General features: G+C 37.9%; 1 protein-coding gene across 2 annotated transcripts in view; it reads right to left on the reverse strand.

Annotated features, from left to right (window-relative positions):
* The window catches only part of LOC134801105 (glycerol-3-phosphate acyltransferase 1, mitochondrial), a 73,070-nt gene that overhangs the window by 42,450 nt on the left and 5,737 nt on the right, over positions 1-24,883 (reverse strand). For both annotated transcript variants that reach the window (XM_063773630.1, XM_063773631.1), the window contains 2 exons: positions 17,002-17,143; positions 9,928-10,041 (listed from right to left, as the gene is read on the reverse strand). In XM_063773630.1, the coding sequence (XP_063629700.1) occupies positions 9,928-10,041; positions 17,002-17,143 (256 nt within the window). The remainder of the gene's footprint in view (positions 1-9,927; positions 10,042-17,001; positions 17,144-24,883) is intronic.

The raw sequence follows: 24,883 nt of genomic DNA on the forward strand, positions 1-24,883 counted from the left end.
AGGTATTGACGTATTATATCTAATGACTGGACTTACGGGCTCTAAAAATGGTACTAGTTCAGCGGTGTCACTCACGAATTCGAGCCAATCGTGCAGCCTAACGCAACTAGTTGCGACCAACCGCGCGCGTGATGCGAACTCATCAACCAATCGCGTTGTAGCAATGTCAACCGCTGTACTGGCCCAGATATACGTCAATGACCTGAGGAGTGAGGACCTACCGCGAACCTCCCTATCTCCATACTATCGCTCTTGTTGTATTCGAGTATAATTTCTATAATTAAAATAAATAACAGAACCTTAAATGATCAGTCGTAGGAGTGCCACGATTGTTAATTATGACACAAATTCATTAATTGGCCTGCGCCTACCTATCCAAGTATCCAATCTGAATTCAAATACATATATGCACATTTTTATTTAACCTTGGATTTTAATTTAAAGTTGCTTTTGCAATTAAGGGTTGTAATAAACTCATTTAGTACAATTACATCATATAGCCTACTCTTGGCATGATAGCCGGCCAAGCTAGCTAAATTCTATCCTACCTAATGATTGGCTACAAAGTAGGTACTAGAGGCTCTACGGCGAATATCGAATATGCAAGTACGATAATGAATAAGATAACGATAAATATTTAGATTTTCGATAAAGATAAGATAAAGATAGTTTATTATTCAAGTAGACATATTACAATTTACAATGCGCTAAATGAACGTCAAGGGTCTATATTAATTCGCATAACGTAATACTCCTAATTCGAATTGGCATAACGTATGTTACGCATAATTTCTAAATCGCATAACATTATTCCGCATAACTCATTACGCATAATGTTAATGCGCATAACGTAAATTGTCATAACGATGACTTGGGATAAATATAATAAGCATAAAGTTACTTTGCATAATTATTAAATGGTCATCATCATTCTCTTGCCCTTGTCCCATTCACTTGGGGTCGGCGCAGCATGTCTTTCTCTTCCACACCTCTCTGTCGCCCGTCATTTCATCATTCACTTGCGTTCGTTTCATATCATCTCTCACACAGTCCATCCACCTTTTCCTCGGTTTTCCTTTCCTCGTACTTCCCTCCACATTCATTCGTAATACCTTTCTCGTCACATGACTTTCATCCCTCCGCATCACATGCCCGTACCATGCTAGGCGATTTGCCCTTACTTTTTCTGTTATGGGTGCAACTTTCAGGCTTCCTCTTATATACTCATTCCTTATCCTATCCATTCTCGTCACGCCACACATCCATCTTAACATTCGCATCTCCGCTACATGCAATCTCTTTTCATCCGTCACCTTTAGGGCCCAACACTCTGATCCATACATGACGACAGGTCTTATGACTGATTTATAAATGATTATTATGATTATTATATGATGATTTATAAATAATTATTAAATGGTATAAATATAAAAGGTAAATAAATAAAAATGTAGACGAATGAAGGTTCAGTAGGTTCGGAACAACGAAGTTGTAAGTTAATGTAGCGCTTTCTTAGATCACAAATATCACAATACGGTTGCCAAAAATTTTCTTAGTAATCTTGCGGCCTTTCTCTAGGGACTTCAGCGATTCGAATCCTGAGTATTTGACTTTCGGTCGATAAAAAAAAACACTAAAATAGGTCTAAAATGCACTTTAAAAACATTTGCACAAACAAAAACAAAATATGAAAATTATTTGTAAGCTTTAAAATAATCAAAAAATATTAAAAAAAAAGAAGAACACGAACTTACTACGTTTTAATAATGTTTTACAGCAAAAAGATTATTATTTGTTACAACAGCTTTGCTTCGTTTCGCTCGATCCTGTCTTAGCCTTGTGAACCTGACCAAACCGAGTTGGTTTTGCCTTGATCCATCTAATTCTCTTGCTTTATTAAATTATGCTAATTCATTTTGTGCCAAATAAAGTTATAGTTAATAATGTTATGCATATTTAAATTATGCGGATTCATAAGTGGTAATGATGCGTAAGTGGTATGCTTTTTTAATATTATGCCTGTTCAATGTTATGCACAATTATGTTATGCCAAACCTGTTATGCGAGTTCATATTATGACAATTAATATTAGGCGTATTAAGGGGCACCCGAACGTCAAATAAAGCTACACCGGCTCCAACCCTACACCTCTGCCTCGAGAAGATTTAAGTCGCCCCTCAATTGGAGGAGGGTATCCCAATATGGCACCGACAACAAACTCGGCGGGACACATCTTTTCAAAACATTACATATCGAACATACATAACAGGATAATCGTGATAGGTTTTTTTAAATCTATTTGGAAAGTCACCACGGGTACCTTTATAAGGCGGTAAAATAAGATATAAGTAGGTAAACCATTTGTGGGGTCGGTGTCGACAATAGGGAAGAGTTCAGCCTAGTTCAATTGCATTGGGGCCATTGGGGTGACATCGAAAGAGGGTTAATTTTGAAAACGGCTATAAAGGTGGCCACTGACGAGCCTTCCAACAGTCCAAATAGCGTGGCTGCAATCCAAAATCGGTCCGTGAATGTCAAAAACGTACAATGTTTAATATTAGGATGCCGTCCATTTGGATGAATCCATTGTAACGGCATCCATTTGGGAGGCTCGTCAGTGGCCTGCTTAAGCGTAAGAGCTGTTTCCCACTGACGTCCAGTTTTTTGCGGGTACGGTTTTTTGCAGGATCCAGTTTTCTGTAGTATGCATGCAGGATCCCGCAAACAGAATCCTCGTGTGAAAGTTACTATATTAGCATCTATACTACTAAAACGGGATTCTGCAAAAAACCGTACCCGCAAAAAATTGGACGTCATTGGGAAACAGCTCTAAGTGTTGCTGAAGTATGAAGTGCCTCTGGTTTTATAGATATTTGCCATTTTTAAAATTAACCCTCTTTCGAAGTTACCCCAATTCACTTTAACTCAGTTTCGATTGGAAATGTACCAATACGTAATTACAATATCAATATCCAGATGTCATTACAAGTACAAGTTCGATTAGTATTGACTTAATTAATTTATGATCGGCGGAAAATTTCATCTAAGCGTCAGTTACTGCGCAAATATATAATTTAGATAACCCCTAGGATAACATTTAACTGCATAACGATCGGGAACATATACATTATACAGGTCAGATCAATTCAGTTATCAGGCTATAAATATAATAGTCGACACTCATCCACGTGGTGGCACGCACTTATCTTTCAGTACATAGTGACTACTGTTTATTCAATTTATAAATAATATGTGCTCTAATTCACGCTTAATAAAGCGTCAGTGTATGACAAATGGCCATAAACGCTATCATTCATCTTAGCGTTTATCTCGATCGGTGCTTTATAGTTATTTCATTGGGAATGTCAAAAAATATAAGTATGTAAAATGTCGCGACGACGCTTGCGATGTAGCCCTAAGCCGATGCTTCGGAGCCCAAGTAGGCGTGGCTCACTCCGCGATTTCGTGGCGTCGCTACAAGTACATGCGGCCCACACCAATTTTGGTGTTTAGCCATAGTTGCCGCGCACCACTACGGAACGGACGCCTGCTCGCGCTTGCGCCATCTGGCGGTCATATCTGTCTTAATAGACGCGTTTTATTAGAGAGTGAATAAAGTTTATCTATCTGTCTTGCGCATCCTTTTTTATGAGACCGACGACGATGATATAGCTTGACAATCTAGACATTTACCCAGGTAACTCGGCAATGTTCGCAAGATGTGGCCGTACCAAATGACCACAAGCGTTATTATCAGTTTAGAATGATTCACGGTTAGTTTCACTATATAGACTTACTTATATTTAATCACGGTTCATATCCCGGTCGATATAAGCCACAAGCGCTATTGTTATTTATTTGATTGGTTATACAATGTCTAGATATGGGTAATTTTATTCCCGTATTTGTTAATTATGTTTTCTAATTAATCATAAATGCAGATTAAGTATATTCTTTTATTATAAACGTGTACTGACGCGTGATATCGAGATGTTACCGAAACTGGTTTTGGAAGGTCATCAGATATGACTTCCCGTCTTTTATACTAACTTTTGTTTCGTTTATTTATATTAATAAAATAAAGTAGAATACTTTTAGAAGGCATTATAATAACAGATTTGTTTAAGAGCGCTCTTACAAGAAAAGTCGAAATAATGCAAAATTGATGATACTAGTCGACGAAATTCAGGACTTTGCGCTCATTATTAGAAACAATGAGTACTTGTTCCAGTAAAAGCGTCTTCTTATCTTTATAAATATCGTTGTAAATATTAGAAAAAGGACTTATTAAATTAGTAATGATTTTTTTTCTGATGGTCGTTTCCGAAAAACCCCGTGAAGCACTGAATGGCGAGCTCTTATTTGGAAATGTTGAGAATTTTACTCTGCTAAACCTGGCTATTTTGTATTACTAATACCCTGTACTTTAGGCATATCAAACTATATTTTTCCTACATACCTTTGAGAAAGAGAAAATCAAAGTAAAACGAACTCGATTTTCTCTCCGAAACAAGTGTCAATTCCTACGAAAATCTACTTAATATCGAAGTCATTTTCATACTCAAGCAATCTGCAACGTTTGCTTATACTGTTGGTATACATTAGTGTTTATGAAATTCTACTATAATTTTTTGGCAATTTTTTGAAAACTACTCTATATTACCGATGACGCGCGCTGCGCCAGCTCAGTGCCGCGGCAGAGCTTGTAGAGGCAGGACGTGTGTCGGTCGGCTCCGCACATTTTCAACGGCGACGACGAGGTTTTTTATCATTGTGTGCGGCGGGCGCCGTGTAAAACGCTATACTGTGTGCGTGTAAACCGCAACGAGAGACTTTGATCCTAGCACTGTTTTTATAGTATTATAATTTATAATGGTACAGTTTAATAAACTACCGGACAGGATTAAAAATATTTGAAACGACCTGACATTCTATATGTATTTATTTGACTCAAGATAGTACTCAGGGTCTGATGATGGAGCCGGAAGGTGGTCACCGGTACCAATCAACCATGCAACTAAACCACTTCGTGTTTAGGCTCGTTTTATTCATCTCAACAAGATCTTTGACACAAGATAGTACTCAGGGTCTGATGATGGTACCGGAAGGTGGTCATCGGTACCAATCAACCATGCAACTAAACCACTTCGTGTTTGGGCTCGTTTGATTCGGCTCAACAAGATCTTTGACTTAAGATAGTACTCAGGGTCTGATGATGGAGCCGGAAGGTGGTCACCAGTACCAATCAACAATGCAACTAAACCACTTCGTGTTTAGGCTCGTTTGATTTGTCGCAACAAGATCTTTGACACAAGGTAGTACTGAGGGTCTGATGATGGAGCCGGAAGGTGGTCACCGGTACCAATCAACCATGCAACTAAACCACTTCGTGTTTAGGCTCGTTTGATTCGTCTTGAAAGGGGGTAAAATAATAAATGAAAAGCTCCGGCTTGTGGAAAATGGAAACAGCCATGTTAACAAAATAAAATTAAATCAAAATTAAATTAAATAGACTAAACGGAAACCTTGCTGCAGGAAAGCCAGGAGGAGAAACAATTAAACAAATTTATACCTAACAAGCTTTATTAATCTAATCATTTACAGTTAAATGCTCAGTGGTAAGCTGGGTCGCCTCACAGGTTCTAGTTATAAGGGTTTACACCCATTAATTAAAAACTAAAAACTAAATTTCGAAATACCTAAGTTTTATGCACCAGAACTTTCAAAACTTCAAACTGAATAAAATTAAATCATAATTAACCATTTTAAATTTGTAGTTGGTGGCGGATGCCACTCAAAAGTTATGCAACAGACCGACCTCAAAAACTGCTGCTGGAACTGCAGCAGCGGGGGGCGTACTCGCCTTTCCCCGGGAAGCTGGCCGCTAACCTGGTTGGAGCCGGCCGCTGCAGATGGCGTGGTACAGATCCCACAGCCTCATTTTACAACTTCTAAACATCTTCAAATGAATTTCAAAAGAATTCGAAAGCTCTTCCAAAAAAATTCACAAGCTCTTCAAAAGAAAGTTCACAAGCTCTTCAAAAGAAAGTTCACAAGCTCTTCAAAAGAAAGTTCACAAGCTCTTCAAAAGAAAGTTCACAAGCTCCCGGCTCCTGTAAACCGAGAAATGGGTACATTAGCCGACGCCTTAATGGCCGCTAAAGAAAATATGAAACAATTGGAAATTTAGCTCACCGCACTGGAAGCTGTTAGGACTTCTGGCGGAGCACTCCCAACCCTCGAGCAGGAGTCAACTCTGTAAAGAACCAAAAACCTGGTTAAGGACGAACCCACAACGTTTCGCGCCATTGTGGAGTTGATCACACCTAAATTCCATTTGTACTTACTCAGTGGAGCACACCGAAGGACTCGAGCTGCTTCCAGCATTTCGACCAACATGGCGAATGTGTGGTGTCACCACAAATAGTACTCATGCGAGCGTGCGTCCCCGGAGGGGTCCACACATCAAAAGTGCATGTCATCTCAAAATGACCTCCTCATATGTTGAGTACAAAAGGCCAAAACAAAAGTAGGGTGCCAATCCCTTGAAGACACAAATCCTACGAAAATTCTGACTGATTTATTTAACAATTCACTCCTGAGCCTAATAAATATATTTTATCAATAAATCTAATAAAGTTTCATTTCAGAGCCCCCTTTTTGGAGTCTGTAATTCCTATGTTTTATTTAACATCTAAATTCTCTCTTACCTAAAAAACATATCTAAATCATACAAAGTTTTCCTGGAGTGACAACCTAAATATCTCAAGTTTTAATTATTTTTACTCGTATGACAACCCCGACAACAGATAAGCATAAAGAGAGGTGCATCTAAATGCAACAGATTATGCAAATAAGTGCAACCAATCGAGTTAGTTTGGGATATTGTTAAAATCATCGAAATAAGAAAAGGAATTCAACCCAAAAATATTAATTTAAAATTTAAGAAAATGTCTACGTTACAGTCTCAACAAGACCTTGGACACAAGATAGTACTCAGGATCTGATGATGGAGCTGGAAGGTGGCCACGGGTACCAGTCTACCATGTAACTGAACCACTTCGTGTTTGGGCTCGTTTGATTTGTCGCAACAAGATCTTTGACACAAGGTAGTACTGAGGGTCTGATGATGGATCCGGAAGGTGGTGACCGGTACCAATCAACCATGCAACTAAACCACTTCGTGTTTGGCTTCGTTCGATTCGTCGCAACAAGATCTTTGACACAAGTTAGTACTCAGGGTCTGATGATGGAGCTGGACTGTGGCCACGGGTACCAGTCTACCATTTAACTGAACCACTTCGTGTTTGGGCTCGTTTGATTTGTCGCAACAAGATCTTTGACACAAGGTAGTACTGAGGGTATGATGATGGATCCGGAAGGTGGTCACCGGTACCAATCAACCATGCAACTACACCACTTCGTGTTTGGCTTCGTTCGATTCGTCGCAACAAGATCTTTGACACAAGTTAGTACTCAGGGTCTGATGATGGAGCTGGACTGTGGCCACGGGTACCAGTCTACCACGTAACTGAACCACTTCGTGTTTGGGCTCGTTTGATTCGTCGCAATAAGATGTTTGACACAAGATACTACTCAGGGTCTGATGATGGAGCTGATGAAACTGGTTTAACTTGACAGACATTCAGACGTACTCTATGAGAGTAACCACTGATGAAACTCACCGTACAATGTCAAATTGGAGCTGATGATGATAGACAGGTACCCGTCGCCACCTTCGCGCTCCATCATCAGACCATGAGTACTACCTTGTGTCAAAGATCTTGTTGAGATGAATAAAACGTGCCTAAACACGAAGTGGTTTAGTTGCATGGTTGATTGGTACCGGTGACCACCTTCCGGCTCCAACATCAGACCCTGAGTACTATCTTGTGTCAAAGATCTTGTTGAAACGAATAAAACGAGCCTAAACACGAAGTGGTTTAGTTGCATGGTTGATTGGTACCGGTGACCACCTTCCAGCTCCATCATCAGACTCTGAGTATCACCTAGTGTCAAAGATCTTGTTGAGACGAATCAAACGATCCTAAACACGATGTGGTTTAGTTGCATGGTTGATTTGTAATGGTACCTTCCAGCTCCATCATCAGACCCTGAGTACTGTCTTGTGTCAAAGATCTTGTTGAGACGAATCAAACGAGCCCAAACACGAAGTTGTTTAGTCACATGATAGACTGGTACCCGTGGCCACCTTCCAGCTACATCATCAGACCCTGTGTATCTTCAGTGTCAAAGATCTTGTTGAGACGAATCAAACGAGCCTAATCATGTTACTACATGGTTGATTGGTATCCGTGACCACCTTAATCATCATCAGATCCTCAGTACCAGTTCGTTTTTAAACCCTCGTTGATACAAACTTTACAACCTATAGGTACCAAATGCAATGACGAAACATGTAAATAAGCGAGTAGGTACCTATAATTTCTTTCGAGTAATATACCTTCATAAGTACGAGTATGGGGCTATTCATAAATTACGTCGTTTCAAATGGGAGGAGTGGGGGGGGGGGGGGGTCTGGACATCGGATGATGGTAACATGACGTAGGAGGAAACAGATTCATCCGAAGCTTGATTTTTGGATGATTTGAGGGGTGGGGGGGGGGGTCAAAAATCGTCAAAAATAGATGACGTAATTTATGAACAGCCCCTATGTACTGCATTTAGTATTTTCGTACTTACCAAATAACAGTTTTAGAACTTTAAAAGTTAAGTACAGTTAGTGTTGTTATGGTTGATTTCAATATGCTTCGCGAAGGATCAAGAATGTTTAATCCATCATTGTAGTGGGAGTGTGGTAGAAGGGATCGGCATACTGAGCTCGCACGGCCTGCCGCAGCGCGTAAAATACCTAAACTCGCTCAACGCCGAAATGTAATAGCGCTCTTAAACGTTTAGACATCTCCGGGTCAGTAATATTGTAATATAGGTCGTACTTACTAGGGGAGTTTTTTTATTTACTGCTATGAGTTATGTTATGACATGATGGTAGGAGGAGCAAGTTCTCACTTCCTTGTTTCTTTTAGGTTTTGAGTTTTTTTAGGGGGTCACTCAGTGTAGGGTCTGTGCGGAAAGAGAAGAGCCGTGGAATGTATTGGGTCCCATACATTCCACGACTCTTCTCTCCGAACAGACTCTACAGGCGATAATGTTTTGGGAGCGAAGTGTAAATATCTTAAGTAAACAGAATATGTGACGTTCCACGGCAAAAGGTACCTTATGGCGGCTGGCGCTTATGTCGCATAGCGCCGCAATTATATTGGAGCGGCGTTAATAATAGCGTAAGCGCCAACCGCCATAAGGTACCTTTACCCGTGGGACGTCACATATTGTGAAACGTTTCTCATACAGTAAAATAACAAAAAAAATGGTAAATTCGGACCTAGTATATTAATAAAAACCCCACGATTGTTTCTTGTTTTTTTTTTATACCAGGTCGACGGCAAACAAACATAATTAAATTATAATAACCCTAGTGGTAAACGGTTACTATAGATATGGCCTTCTTCTAGATTCAGTCTGTGAAATCCTAATCCTTTAATACAATTTTGTAGGTACATATTACAGAAGTATTTTTTTTAAATAAATGAAAATGTACGGGACGGGTTAGTTTAAATAACTAGTGAAGACCGTGTTTGTTAAAATCAATATAAACGAGCAAATGTTCATCAGATCGTGCCCGGAATTCGCAGTCTGTCAAGGTTTTATCTCGCTGCGCATATATAAGATCATGCGCGGAAGGCGTGCTGCGTAAACCGCGTTTTTTTACCGCTACGCATGGCCATATTTGACCATTCGTTTTACTTTGATAATTCGGTGAAATCCAAGAAAATGGATCGGAATTAGAGGGAGAAGACGCTATAATGGAGATGTTTGAAGCTTTATCTCTCATTACGAGATACTTACCCTGGACACAGGAGCGCAGCGGGCACAAGCGAGGCCCGCGGGAGGCCGCGTGGCGGGCTGCGGCGCGGGGACCACTGGGCCTTCCTTTACGCGAAACAGGGACGATGCTCTCGTCTGCCGAAAGAAAACATAACATTAGGCCTCATCTCATTGCCGGGCCACCCAATTCTAAGAATTTTAAGACTCTTTGGCGCTAGTTTTTGCAAAGGTGAATGTCACCAGACCTTCCATCCTAAAGGGGAGACTGTGGTAAAATATGTACGCGAATATACGTACGTACCTAATAGTGTGTTCTCTGACACATCTACCGGCCGTAGTGTGTGAGTGAGTGAGAGCACTACGTATTCGCGAGTGTTTAATTTTACTCTAGACATAAAACTAAACTAAACACATGATGTTTTTTTAGGTTCAGTAGCCTCCTGAGACCCCTCGTACTAGTTTGTGTACATACTCCACAATCTATTCTGAACTCTTATTGATTAACTAAAAGTTCCAAATTCAAAAACACAACTGCTTCTGGGTCACAGGAGGGTAAAGAATTTGTTTTCTATGACCCTTATCACATGACATGATTAAATACATCGTACGATACGGGTACGTACTAGACCCACACTTAATTAGCAATCATATACCTTATCGCAAGAGCATAAAGTCCAAGAATGAGCAGTGTTGCCTGTAACTATGATTCATTAGAATAATCAGCTTCGACACGTGACAATAACAATAGGGTGATGCAAATATGTTAATTGTTAGAAAACTGTTTATCGGTCAATCGTTGATAGATATCTGCGGTGGCGTGATATATGTTAGGTGTTATGCGAATATAAGTCTTATGTTATTAGTCAAAAGGTCTGATTTAGACCAACAACTAGTTTATTGTAAATGTCATTAATAGTAGTTAGGACTTACTAATTTCTAACTAAACTATTAATATGAAATATGAAAACCACACAAACTGCGACCAGACTTGAGTTGTTGATGATGTGGTAAATGTAAACATCATTTTGTTATTGATTGTTTTGTGTGTCACTGTCAGACATTCGCATTTGCTGTCATTATTTGTAAATATACAATTTATTAATAAAATAAGATAAAAATAGCACTAATAGTGAAGTAATTTCATTTTTAGGCCACCCGGAGCATAATCATATAAAATACCAACTCATAACAACATAATGACCAAATCTCGCGAAACAAAGTGGTGGTAGTGGTTACTTTTTGTAATAAGGTTCGACACGCAGCAAAATTACATAAATAAACACACCAAGCCCTATAATTAAGTTCCAAATCGCAGGTATTCCCAGATACGTAATAACTTTAACATCAAATTTCATGGACAAATTGCATTGACACATTACATTATGGATACATTTTTATCAAGCAGATACGTCTTTAAGCGATACTACAAAATTTTCCTTTAATGTAAAAAAAAAAAACATTTATTGTGGAGGGTAAGAAATGTACCTTTTGTTGCCGGTCCCATATTGGGATACCCTCCTCCAATTGAGCAGAGGTGTAGGGTTGGAGCCGGTGTAGCTTTATTTGACGTTCATAAGCGCATTGTAATATGCCTACTTGAATAATAAACTATTTTTATCATTACCTAGGCTATCCAAGTGAGAAGTGACATAAATACCGGGACAATACTAGGTATACTGTGATATGTGAAGTGAAAACATAGGGGTTGTGTCCATGCAGTATAAGCGCCTGTTAAAAGAGTTCTCTTTAATTAGATGAGGTATACGGCCCGTATACTTAAAGCTGAAAACTTGAAAAGATAAATGGTATTGTGTTCATTCCGCAAATTATCAGGATCACCTTAAGTTCTTCAGTACGTACAAAGTACAAACAGCAACACTGTTAACTATCCATCGGTGGACCTTATGCCTTTTGTAATAAGGGGTCATCCATTAATTACATCACACGTTTAGGGGGTCAAGAAAATGTGACATGTTGTGACACGGGGGAGGGGCGAGACACAAAGTGTTACCTGTCCATCGGTGGACGATGGACAGGTAACAGTGTGGGCGATGGTATGTATGTCGTAGGCCGATCGTAAGGATCAGGCAGATCGTAATGTTCCTGTGTAATGTTTTGACGATAGTCACATTAAACCAATACATAGGTAGGATAGGTTCGTTAGGTTGCTTCAGATGCCCGAAGGGCAAACCGCCCAGAAATAGGAGCCCCGCGTAGCGGGGCTCCGTCGACTCAGGGAACGAGTCAAAGATTTTCACGTTTCACGATATGCCTAGGAATTTCACGATATGCCTGATCTTACGATATCGGCCGCCGACATGTACACATCGCACTGTTGTCTTATCTTATCAAATAAAGACACTTATTAGTTCAATACGTTTACGGAAATATAATAGACCGTATCTTCTTTTGTGCAGAGATAAATTTGACGTAAGCCAGGAAGTGGGATTTTCTTCCTAGCAGTAGCCCGGCGGTAAATGCTACTTACGGCCCGGAATGACGTAAAACGATTTGACGGCTCTTATAAATGTACAAATGTAGAAACAGGACGTTCAGTATACAATTTCGCGACAAAACAGTGTCCGTCTGTATTACGCCATACAAAGCATTCATAGCACTTTACAACCGATAGGTATTTACTGCTAAATAATCTCGAATCCAGACTTAAATCTGACAATTGCAAGCGTGTATTTCATGAGACTATCACGTTATCATATCTATAAATAAATAAATAAAATCATTTTATTTCGGACATAAATCCATAGTTGTTAGTTACATTTAAAATCTATAAATATGTTAAACTTTTTTATGTCTTCTTTAATACGTCTAAATCAAAATTGTTTTTTTAAACTGTTGTCAGTTTACTCTTTCTAATGCAGGATATCACTATCAGTATCTAGATCAGTATCAGAACAATTTTCCCTTATTTTTCGAATGGCAAACTGATAAATGTTAACTACGAGTATTAAAGTCCATTATATTTATATTATTATCACTCAGTCACGTGTATAAAAGCAGTTATTTAAAAGCAATTAAAATTGATCTTAATCGCGAGTTATGTTATGCGTAGTTATCAATATGAGTAAGCATCAATTCGTTGCTTAAGTATATATATTTCTCATGAAATTACTCAAGAGTTTGGCGGGCTGTATCGTGATTAATTCTCGTGTTTCCTGTAACACGAAACATCATCATATTTTCAGAGTTCAGACTTATATTAGATTAAATTTCCACTTAGTTAAATCAACTGATACAATAGTTATAGGTATATTTCATAAACTGCAGGTTAACTTTGAAATAGCAATAATCTTTCGATTCAATATCGTTCCAATGAAGAGAAAGCAGTAATTTTACTCCAAGTTTCTCTGCGGCCTTAGTATTTGCAATTTGCAGTTGCAGTATTGGCAGTTTTCAATCTATAGGTCTATCTATATATCGACTTACTCGCAAATAATAAGAGTATCATAAAAGTAAGTTTTTGCTGTCTAATATACAAGAGTGGATAAATATATTAAATAATTGTTACTCAAACCGGCGTTATCAATTGTCCGTCTTTATTTGACTCAATACCATTTTTACTAAAAGATCGTATAGGGATAGGGTCGTATTGTAGATTCATTTAATGAAAATAACAAAAAAGGCGAAGAGAGGGGGTAGAGTATTATAGTATTATAATACTGGAAAAGATTACTATTTAAGAAAAATGCAGTTAAAAAAGTACATTTCTTAGAAATTATTTTACCACTATTAAATTTGCTCATTTGCGAGCAATAATGTAAATAAGTTTTTGGCAAAAATTTCATTTTTGGTACAAGCTTTTATCGCTGACTGTACTTTTCTTACGACAGACAACTAATACTCATCGAGACGATTCTAAAAACCCCTAACACAATTAGGTTGCGTTGTTTCATCACAGAGTTCCTATGGCCGCCTCCTGTCTCCATCATCAGATCAGTTCGACAGTACCATATTATTGTATTGTCATCAGAACTACATACAGCTGCCAATTTTCATGACGCTACGATCCTTGGAAGATGGTTAAATTAGTTACCTTAGATTCCATTACATAGTTAGTTACATACAGGTCGACCTAATAAAAGCTTGTTAAAAAGGACGCTTCAAAAGGTTCAATAAGTAGGTACGAGTATGTTGTCCACACATGTCGCAAGGGTACTTCACCACTTGCCACACAATGCGTTGACATAATTGCCTCTAATTTCGACACGACAGGGCCCAAGCACGAAAGGAAGCGCAAAACGCGATCTTCCGCGTGGACTTGACGCAATAAAACGGCCAATTTACAGGTCATATGGTGTTGCTAAAGTAGCTAAACGAACGAAGGCGACATAAATATACACAGTTTTAATAAGGGATCATCCATTAATTACATCACACGAATTTCTAGGTTTTTTGACGACTCCCCCCCAACCCTCATTGTCACACCTGGCGGCTTAGCACGGTCGCGTTTTTATCCCTTGTCACCATGCCTGTCACGTTCTAACAAGTATGTAAGTGCGAAAGGGACGCGCATAATAGTGATAGTCGATAAAAATGGAACCGTGCTGAGCCCGCTGGTGTGACGTCACATTTTTCAACGAAATCGGCAAATCGAATTAAGTAGGTTGTACCTATTATCAATATTTTATCAAAATATTTTTGAAAAAAGAAATATTAGTAGTTTTATAACCCAAAACTGAGTGATTAGGAAAGAAAATTAAACGAATAAAAATGATTATCGTTCCAAAAATTTGTAATTTAACTGTACAGCGAATTAAATAAGTTAAAGTGACGTCACAATGTTTGTGACTCTCCCCTCCTCCCCCTAAACGTGTGATGTAAATAATGGATGACCCCTAATGGGGGTACTTGTTGGACGAGCAATGTACGATGTGACAATCCACAGTCTGGGGACAAATGTGAGCGTGGTGAAACAGGAGTCTGAATTGCCTGAGTTAAAACTATTGGCATCAGAGTAGTGGAAAACGCGACGCATCGCAAGCAATCAATGTTGCAATCTAATCTGAATCGTGATCAAAGTCGCACATTGAATTTCTATACGGTACACGGTACAACATGCACCTTTAGATCAGCATAAAGATAAATATAAGAAAATGAAGCAGGCAAACTAACTCTGCGAAAAATTTAAATAGAAATATGTTAGTTCAGACCATAAGCTGTTCTTCGAAAAATGTGCCATTCTCAACCAAAAGTGTACTTATTGTCGGTTGTCTATAAGGCGTTATTCTATATGGAAATTAAATGGCTTCAATTTGAAATCAACCTTATAGACAACCGACAGTACCTTTTGGTTGAAAACTTCACAAATATAGGTAATAGAGCGATAAACCAGATTCTGGAAAAGATTCATTTTTAGTCAACATACACCTGCTGGAGTCGAGAGAGTACCTATCTAAATGAGAGAAATTTGAACGTTCAATACAGCAGTTACATTCCATACTGAAATACCAGCATCAATGGTTACTGGCAATCGCGCGCATGATACGCTGGCACTAAAATATGGAATGTATCTATTGTATTTACGCTTCAAATTTCTTTAATATTAATGAGGTGTGTCCCGATTTACAGTGAGAATACGCGACGGTTCAGCACAGCACAGCACGTATTGTTGCATTTCGCTATGCCAATGTTGGCGGGCAGAACTAGCACATCGCACTAAGAGCTATTCAGTACGAGGTGCAATCCGTGATATGTATTATAGCTGCCAAGTTCCGGGCTTGCTGTGTAGTTGTTAAACATATTCGAGGGCAAGGCGCTGCATAAGCAAATAACGATACTCGTACCTACTACAACAGTTCTTTGAAGAACTTCTTAAATTCTTTTAAATGCGCGATATTGGGAATTGATTAAAGCGGCAATCGTATTTTCTAGACTCTATTTACAATTAATTTAATGACCAAACCCACTGTCAAGCTAGTACATTGGTTGCCAGGAATTGTCGCAATAACACAAACGTCTGGTCACAATTATTCACCAGAATAACAAGTCGATGCACAGACTTACTTCCCTACGGTAAAGTTGAGACGCCACTTTTTGAAGTGAAAACTTCTTTAGCGGCGCTGTGCACTTTTTGAGGTGGGGAAAAAATGATAAACTCGAGACAGCGTAAGGCGTAACGCGTAAGGGTCTCTCCTCTCTTTCTACCGCGCGGCGAAAATGTATGCCTGAGCCTGCTGTTTCATTTAGGCGGCGCAGTGCGCTTGCGTGATGTGTGACGGACAATGTCATTGTTGTTTTATTTAAATGCCATCTAGTGAGATTCCCTCAATCTGGTATTAGTATACCTAACTGTAGTACCAGTAGTACTTACAGTGATGTGCTTAGGGGTTTCCAGTAATGCGACGATACAACGCTAGATGGCGTTAACATCAATTACACATAGTGCTGCAGACATTTTGCACTATATGTTATTAATATTTTGAGTTACAATGTCGTTGAGTTTTCACTTCTGCCGGCACTCCCGGAGTGCAACCCGTTGTTTTTTTTAGTATAATCAAGTTGGTGAGAATCGAGTTCAATGGACTCATCATCATCACTGATGGCTTATATGACCGCATTATTTTATTCCATAACAAGTCCAATATTATTTGTTTTAATTCATTAAGACACATTCTCTCAGAGCGAGTTAAAAAGTATAGCCTCATTCCATCATAATGGAATCGTTGGATGGAAACTAAAAGCGATATTTAGGCTGATGTTTGAAAAAGCCAGGCATGCAACTCGAATCTTAAAAGCATGAACACATCGTTGTCGGTGAAAGAAAAAACGATTTATAGCTATTTCACAACCACTTCGTAAAAAGGACTTAACCAGGCGAAATTGAAAGTTACAACGATCAGAATGAGGTTGTCTGGAAGACATCGCTCTTTAGCGATAAGACCGCCTGTTGTCTACCATAGTTTAAGTTATTATGCCTAATTTGTATATCATGTTCTTTTTCATATTGGTGAGCAATAAAGAATATTTGTATTGTATTGTATGTAAATCAGTATAACAGTCTGGGTTCCTCAAGGTAGCATTCTAGGACCGCTCCTATTACTCGTCTACTTAAAAAGGCTATAATACTCAACTACTCACCGTCCGCTCCTGATCAAGTTTGGTGTAGATGTCGTTGTGGTGCCGGCGGCGCGCGCGCACCGCCTGCCGCAGCGAGTTGGAGTCGCGGCCGCACCACCCGCCGACTCGCTCGCCGACCACCTCCAGCATGTCGGCAACGCGGCTGTTGACAAAGAAAGAAGACGTTTGAAAACCTTTTTTTAATACCTGATGGTCAAGATGTAAAGAAAGTGGTTTTCTATCTCAAGGTGTAAAATCGCCTGGGAGCCTAGAGAAGTGATAATTGTTTTTAGGAACGTCCAAACGGAACTTAAATAATGTATGGAAATGATCATTTCACTTTTTGTTACATCTGTGATTCCGGTATATATTTATTCTTCAATTGGCGTTTGTCGATATACGATCGTCTTCTTACTGCGTTTGTACAGTCAGCAGCAGAAGTAGTAGCTTAAGTGGGTGATGTGGTCAAACTGATCTCCATACACTCATACTCCCTAACAATAAAGTTGTGTCCAGAACATGTTTAATACTTCGCCTACACCGACTGTACATGTACATTATCCTCATTGTCACATTAATTTACATAGAATAGAATTCTAGCTCATATTCGGTCGTAAGTATAAGTTGAGTTAAAATAAATAAATAAATAATTGAGTTATGACTTTAAACGATATAAAATTATTGAGATACCTACTGTAGTTCGATCAAAATAATTGGAATAATCCATTCAATAGAAAATACAGAGATGAGATGACAATCACATTCCACACAATGACAATAGACTCAGAGGCACAATCTCAATGCAGCCCAGTCCTACGACGCTATCTATTTCTTGAAAACGGAAAACATTTCTGTGACACCACAATGGCAAACACTTGTAAAGTTTCAGACTAGAAATCTTTTAACTTCCTGTAGAGAAAGGAAAAAAACAAACAATAATGACAGTTTTAAAATTAATTCATAATTAATACGCGGACATTGCGCTGAATTTATATTCAATGTTCATAATAAGTATTTGTACCCAAAGTAACACATAACAGAAAACATGTGACTTTCAAAGTTACAGGGTAGAAAAGAAATTAACACAAAATTACCAAGATTAACAACGTCATTATTTACTCAGTTTTAATACCATTTTTTTTAATTCCAATTAATAAATGAACAAAAACGGGTATTTTTAAAATTGTACATTATATAATATATGAACTGTGGTTGATAAGATATAATTTTTTTGCATAATAATAAAACACTTAATTAGACATATATGATATAGAACGACACGATAACTCTGAATTCGCACTTAAAACCCGGTACCCGGTATATACGTATCCGGCTGGTTTTCGACTTTGCACGAATGATAATAAACTTGTATCATTTATGTTGTTGCTCTATCATTCATTGAGAAGGGCCTAAAGCAAAATTGTAGTTTGCATATTAATTGTTATTCCTTTTAATCAAAGGAAAATGTCACGAAAAAAATCACATAGAAACTAGATTAAAGTTATTTGCAACAGGCAGACTCTAACCAAAACCAGAGCATGCTCAATAGAAACAAAAACACCAAAATACCTCTAATTAAGTATAATAAAATGTTGGTTGTATATATTTATGTACAGTCGCCATCAGATGATTTGTTAGACAATTTTCACAAAAGCATATTTTCCGAGTAGCGAATTTTCACATCGCATTTTATCACGATCGCAAATTTCATTAATCGTCTTTTTTAATGCAGCGATTTTTCATGTAGCGTTTTTCAATGCTCGTATATTTTACCAGTTGATCATTATATCACAAGCAAATATTGCCAGTACCTTTTTTTTCGAAACTTTAATTGCCATGCTGAATTTTTTAGTATTAGTAAAGAGTCTAACGTACGAAACTTTCTTTTCAAAAAATATTTCCTTTACAACATAACTAGACGGAGCCCCGCTACGCGGGGCTCCTATTTCTGGGCGGTTTGCCCTTCGGGCATCTGAAGCTACCTAACGAACCTAACCTACCTATTGATTAAGTTTAGTGTGACGCAAGGCTCGGAACCGGTTTTTTTTGTAAAACCCGAAATAACCCAATATTTTAAATTATTTTATGCTCTTTACGTAGGACTGAATTATGTATTTAGTTAACACATTCGTATTATTAGATTGTCCCATTAAAAATTAAATAATAAACCAAAGAACGAAAAAGAACGTAATAATATCGGTATTTTTTGTATGAAGAAAAAAGCGGTTCAGAGCCTTGGTGTGACGTTCGTGAAAATAGTACACTTTGGGGGGAAAAGCCTAGGTAGATAGATACTGGAAATATTTGCTTGTGATATAATGATCAACTGGTAAAATATACGAGCATTGAAAAACGCTACATGAAAAATCGCTGCATTAAAAAAGACGATTAATGAAATTTGCGATCGTGATAAAATGCGATGTGAAAATTCGCTACTCGGAAAATATGCTTTTGTGAAAATTGTCTAACAAATCCATCAGATATATCGGAGCGGCTAAAGCGCTCACAAATATTTGAACACGCCTCTATTGTCAGGGCGTTAGAGTGCGTGTTCAGATATTGTGAACACCTTGGCCGCTCCGATATATCTGATAGCGACTGTACCTTGCATACCCTTGTAGTATAATTTTAATACATATAAAATAATTAGTAAAATTTTTCACTGTATTTATTGAAACAGTATTATATTAGTAAATGGGTGCAACCATCGATGTGAGAAGAAGAAAGTGACTGATATGGTAAAACAAAATTCAACGGGCTTTTAGATTTGAGAGACATTTATGATTTTTATAAATAACGCTGAGCCATCAGGAATAAATTTAAAGTCTGCTGCCTTTATTCTTTAAGATAGCTTCTTATTTGATAAATTTTTCATCGAGAGAAATTACTAAAATATGGAACTGCAGTTCCTCGATCCGCCAACGGAGCAACAGCTGACATTCACAAGGTTTGATCGTATTTTCCCTGACGCGATCACCTGAGAACTTGTTCATAAAATTCTGTTACTTTCCTGTGGTCCATAGACTCGCCAATGTTCAAAAACCGATTGTAATGATATTCTTTGCGTATTGGTCCTGTGATCCTGTCCTGTCTGATCGTGCTTCTATCAATTAGCATTGAGACTTGTGTGACCTTTGTCTGATTGACATTAGAACACCCAATGGCATTAGGTACGAGTACATGTTCTTCATTGGTATCGCCGAGTATCGCGTGATTTGCCTTTAAAACGTAAAACTGCTTATTATTAGTATTTGTGTTATGGCAGTTAAGGAATATTTTCCCTTTCCAAATCTACGAAATATAGATATCCAAGATGAATAAAAACTACAACGGTTGAAACCCGTGGTAATTTAGGCTGGGATTTTATTGGGGTATCTTTGTGAATTAATGGGTGGATTGCAGAGGAAGGCCTTTGTATGAAGAAAGTAGTTAAGAAGATAAATATAAAGATGAAGAACCACACAGTGTTAAGTCCTACAGCTGCTTGTAGTTGTAGTTACAGTAAGTAATAGACCGAAAACTGACTTGTCGTGCTGCTTAAAGACCACATAAAAACCAACATTTGCAAACAAGGTATGATCACATATGTATATACTATATTTTGTATTTGTATACCTATCGGTATTTATTTTAAATACCTACAAAGCAAGTTCAAGTAAAGGACTTTAAAAGAACTTTTGACTTTGTCGCGGACGGAAATTGTCACGTTTCTAAGTAGATAAGTATTAACGCCAAAATTTGTTCCGTTCAAATTTAAAATCTTAAGCTATTTGCGTCCTCACGTCAGTGCTCTTGTTTTTAACTGTATCTGCGTTTTCCTTTGACCTTCGTCAGATGTGCTCTAATATTTATTTTCTCACAACTATGACGCTTGAGCTATTTACTTTTTGCTAACACAGATGTTTTTAAGAAATTTAAAATAAGAACAAAATAACTTCATGTCTCATCTCGTCTCTTTCTCCTATGAAAAACATACCCACTTGTAGAGTCCGTGTGGAAAGAGAAGAGTCGTGGAACGTATGGGGACTCTAGTGACGATGTTTTTCATGTGCCAGTCGTATTTTTAATACTGACATCTACAGATATTGTTTGTAGACCTGGAGCAATAACAAACTTTACATTTGATCTTATTTTTAAATGCGAGATGCACCTGCATATTGAAGCGAACGAGAAGTGCGAGTAATGTCAAAATGAGATGAAATGTAATGCTCAAATTCTGAAAACTCATACTTTCTATTACGCAGAAACCCTATGGGGGTGCTATCACCCGCCAACCCACCAAGTGTTTGATTTTGTTCAGATGTAAAGTAATTGAACAGATATAAATTTGAGACCTCCAAGGCCTCTATTTTGCTCATATCTTTAGATTATTCAGTGTGTCGCAAGAGGTGTCCAAAACACACGAGGAAAAAGAATGGAGCAGGAAAACCTCACGGTATCTTGACCTGTATTTTATGTGCGTAGATAGGTGTGATGAATTAATGATAGAGTCAAAGAACATGGCACGTGCCTAACTCTGTATCTTTAGGTATTTAAATAAAAGTAAACAAATAATTTGTACATTTTCGGGTAGTTATAACATTTCTTAGTTAACCAACCAAATCCAAAACCGCCTGGATCTGTCACTGAACGACCTGACTTTAACTTATATTATTTGTTCATGTAATTTTTTCATCTACCCTCTTAAGGAGCCATTTGAGGGTAGATTTTGTTTACTTTTATTTAAATGGTTGTTGTAGAGGTTGTTTGACCGTTAATTCCCGAAAAACTTCTCGTTCATTTGGTCAAAGGTAAGGCGCATATCTCTAAAAATAAATATTTTACTGTTAAGTAAATGATGAAGATGAATTTATTGATCTTGGAAATGAAAAAAGCAATATTGCTTTTGGAGGACGGGAGACAACAAGAGATCAAACGTTTCAATTTACTTTTGCCCGATAGAGTTTATTAAGTATCTTTTTATCATCTAGAATTCTAGAATTCAACATTTTATAGACGGGTCTATCGCGTATTTATTGACAATAATTAACATTATGTGTAGTGGGTGGTTTGAAAATGTGATGTCTACCCCAAACTTTTTCATACAATTTTCGTCGGGTAGTTGCACAAATCTCTGTTTTGACATTTAGCTGGGACATCAGTTAGCCGCAACCAGGGCCCTATTTCACCAACGTGACAGGTCCGACAATTGTCGACATCACTGTTACTGACGTCACAGGCCTCCATAGGCTACGGTAACCGCTTACCATCAGACGGGCGGTGTGGTTGTTTGCCACCAACATGTTAATTAAAAAAAAACTCCACTATATCGCCAGTTAATAAGTATTTATTTTGCGAAGCTAATGACAATTGTCACAAGAAATACGACAATTGTCACGAAATTCCGACACAGAACTCATTTGCTGTCAAGAATTACTAAAAGTTCTTTGAAATCTTGTGACAATTGTCATCATTGTCATCATAAACATCGCAAGAGAAATACCTGTTTTTTGCCAATATAATAAAGTTTTTTAAATAATACAATGATGATGACAAACAGGAATACGGCCCGCCCGATGGTAAGCGATAACCGTAGCCCATGGATGCCTGTGACGTCAACAACTATGAGACTTGTCGAATTGTCGCACCTGTCACGTTGGTGAAATAGGGGCCAGGACCAGTGAAACCTGGTGTCGAAACGTCGGTAAATAAAGGTAATAAAATAAGTTCGCGATAGACCCGTCTATAAATGTGAGTTAATATGTGCTCAAAACGCGAAAGTTTTAAATATTATATCACAACTATTGTTTTAAAACTTATAAAATAAACACGTAAGAATCATACACTCGTAACATTGGTGAGCCGATGACCCCACAATGCCACTGCACTTAGTTTCCTGCGGTGCATATTGCAGAAATATCGCATGATACTGGACGTCCGGTCGGTGCACGGTGAAAGTGGCTGTGACACTGAATTTGCTGCAAAAGTGCAAATGCAGCATTGCACAGCGCTGTGCGGTTGACGTATAACTCGTATGATTCTAAACGCAATTTATTTAATTGTAAAAACATTGCCGTTGTATCTAGGTATTAACCTACATAGTGATAGTAGTTAGATCTAGATTTAAATACCACTGAATCGATTATGTCTTCATTGCATGTTTGTTGTATTAATAAGAGTCCCACCATTCGAGTACACGTTGGTACTACGTCAGTAGGTAGGCAAAGTCGACGCTAAATTTTGCAAGTTTAAAGACGAAACATTTATGTGCATGACCGTTCAGAAGATGAGATGACGACATTGATGACGAATGTGGTGCAGACCTGTTTTGTTATGCATCCATTTAATATTATGCGGACAACTTACTCTAAAATGTGTTGAACTTTGCTCATGTTCGCGCGCTTGAACAAAGGTCACTAAGCTCGTTTTTATACGTACTGTGTTTTCCAGCAAAAGGACTTTGGAATTTGTTGACTTAATGCTCTACCACCAACCAATGCCTTTCACATACCTACTTGAAAACGTCACATGTTTTTTTTAATTTTTTTATTTAAACTTTAATGCACAAACACAGGAAAAATGTACAAATGGCGGACTTAATGCCTAAAGGCATTCACTACCAGTCAATTGGGTCACGCAGAGACAAATGTTGGTGCAGGCGATTCATAACTTATAAAAGAGAAATGTAGCCGAGAAGTCAAATAGTATGTAGTATAAACATAATAAGATAAACCAACAAAATTACGATTAAATACTAATACTGATGTTTGTATAGTATGCTATACATATGGTTCAGCTCGCGAAATCCGCGCAGAAGTTGAAATTTCAATCCCATTTTCTAAAAATTGGAATATAGGTACCTATATTCCAATTTAAATTCCATAAGTAAGTTGCAAAATTCGAAGTTCTTTAAAGATTTCGGCTGTGCGTTGTCTGTTTGTCTGTTTTTATACTTTTTATATACGAGTATTGATATGATAAGAGAATAGAATCTTACATCATATTTCTGCAAAACATGGCAGTACGAGTATTTTTTCTACGTTGTACGGTTCAACGACTTCATATAGTTATCTATAAACAAGTTATTCTTCAAAGCTAAGGTGTGTTTCAACTTGGAGACAAAAAGGAGAGAAAGGGTGGTCTTACACATAGGCACTAAAACATGTTCGAAAGTAGTTTGGACTATAAATTTAATGATTTTATCCAAATGCGTTGGGAAATTGCAGAGACATTTACCACGTCAATTTGTAACTTTTTTTAAATCTTTTCTTTTTTAAACTTTTCAATAGAAGCTCAAGAGGTTTAACAGTAGCTCATACGATTTATGATTAATGATTTACGAATGCATTCGTCGTTATAATCGTTTCGAATTTCTACGTATTAGAAAATAGACATGTCAACAATATCTAAACTTGACGTATGATTTGTCTAGCTTACCATACCTAAATAAGAGCACTGTGAACAAAGTTTTGTACGGTGCTCTAAAATTAATGCAAATATGTATAACTGAAAAATGTTTACAACATCCTAAACTCATACGAAAGGCTAATTTATTTATAGGTATATGTAAATATGACATGTGCAAGTATTTGTGTCATTAGCATGTGTACTAAATTCTTATGACAAGGCATGTTTAGGACTACATGTACAGTCAGCAGCAGAAGTTACTAAGCGGGCCAGGTGTTCAAAATGATCTTGACGCGACTTTATTGTTAAGAGAATAAGAGCGTGTCAAGGTAACTTTGAACACCTCGCCCGCTAAGCAACTTCTGCTGCTGACTGTACATACTATGTACTATCAGGCGTGGCTCACTCCGCGATTTCGTCGCTTTGCTACAGGTAGCTAAAAGTACATCCGTTCGGCCCCAATTTTGGGGTTTGCCATAAGCCGCCTAGCGGCCATATCTGTGCTGATCGTAACAGA

The sequence above is a fragment of the Cydia splendana genome, chromosome 21 (genome assembly GCF_910591565.1).
Source record: "Cydia splendana chromosome 21, ilCydSple1.2, whole genome shotgun sequence".
Classification (NCBI taxonomy): Eukaryota; Metazoa; Arthropoda; class Insecta; order Lepidoptera; family Tortricidae; genus Cydia; species Cydia splendana.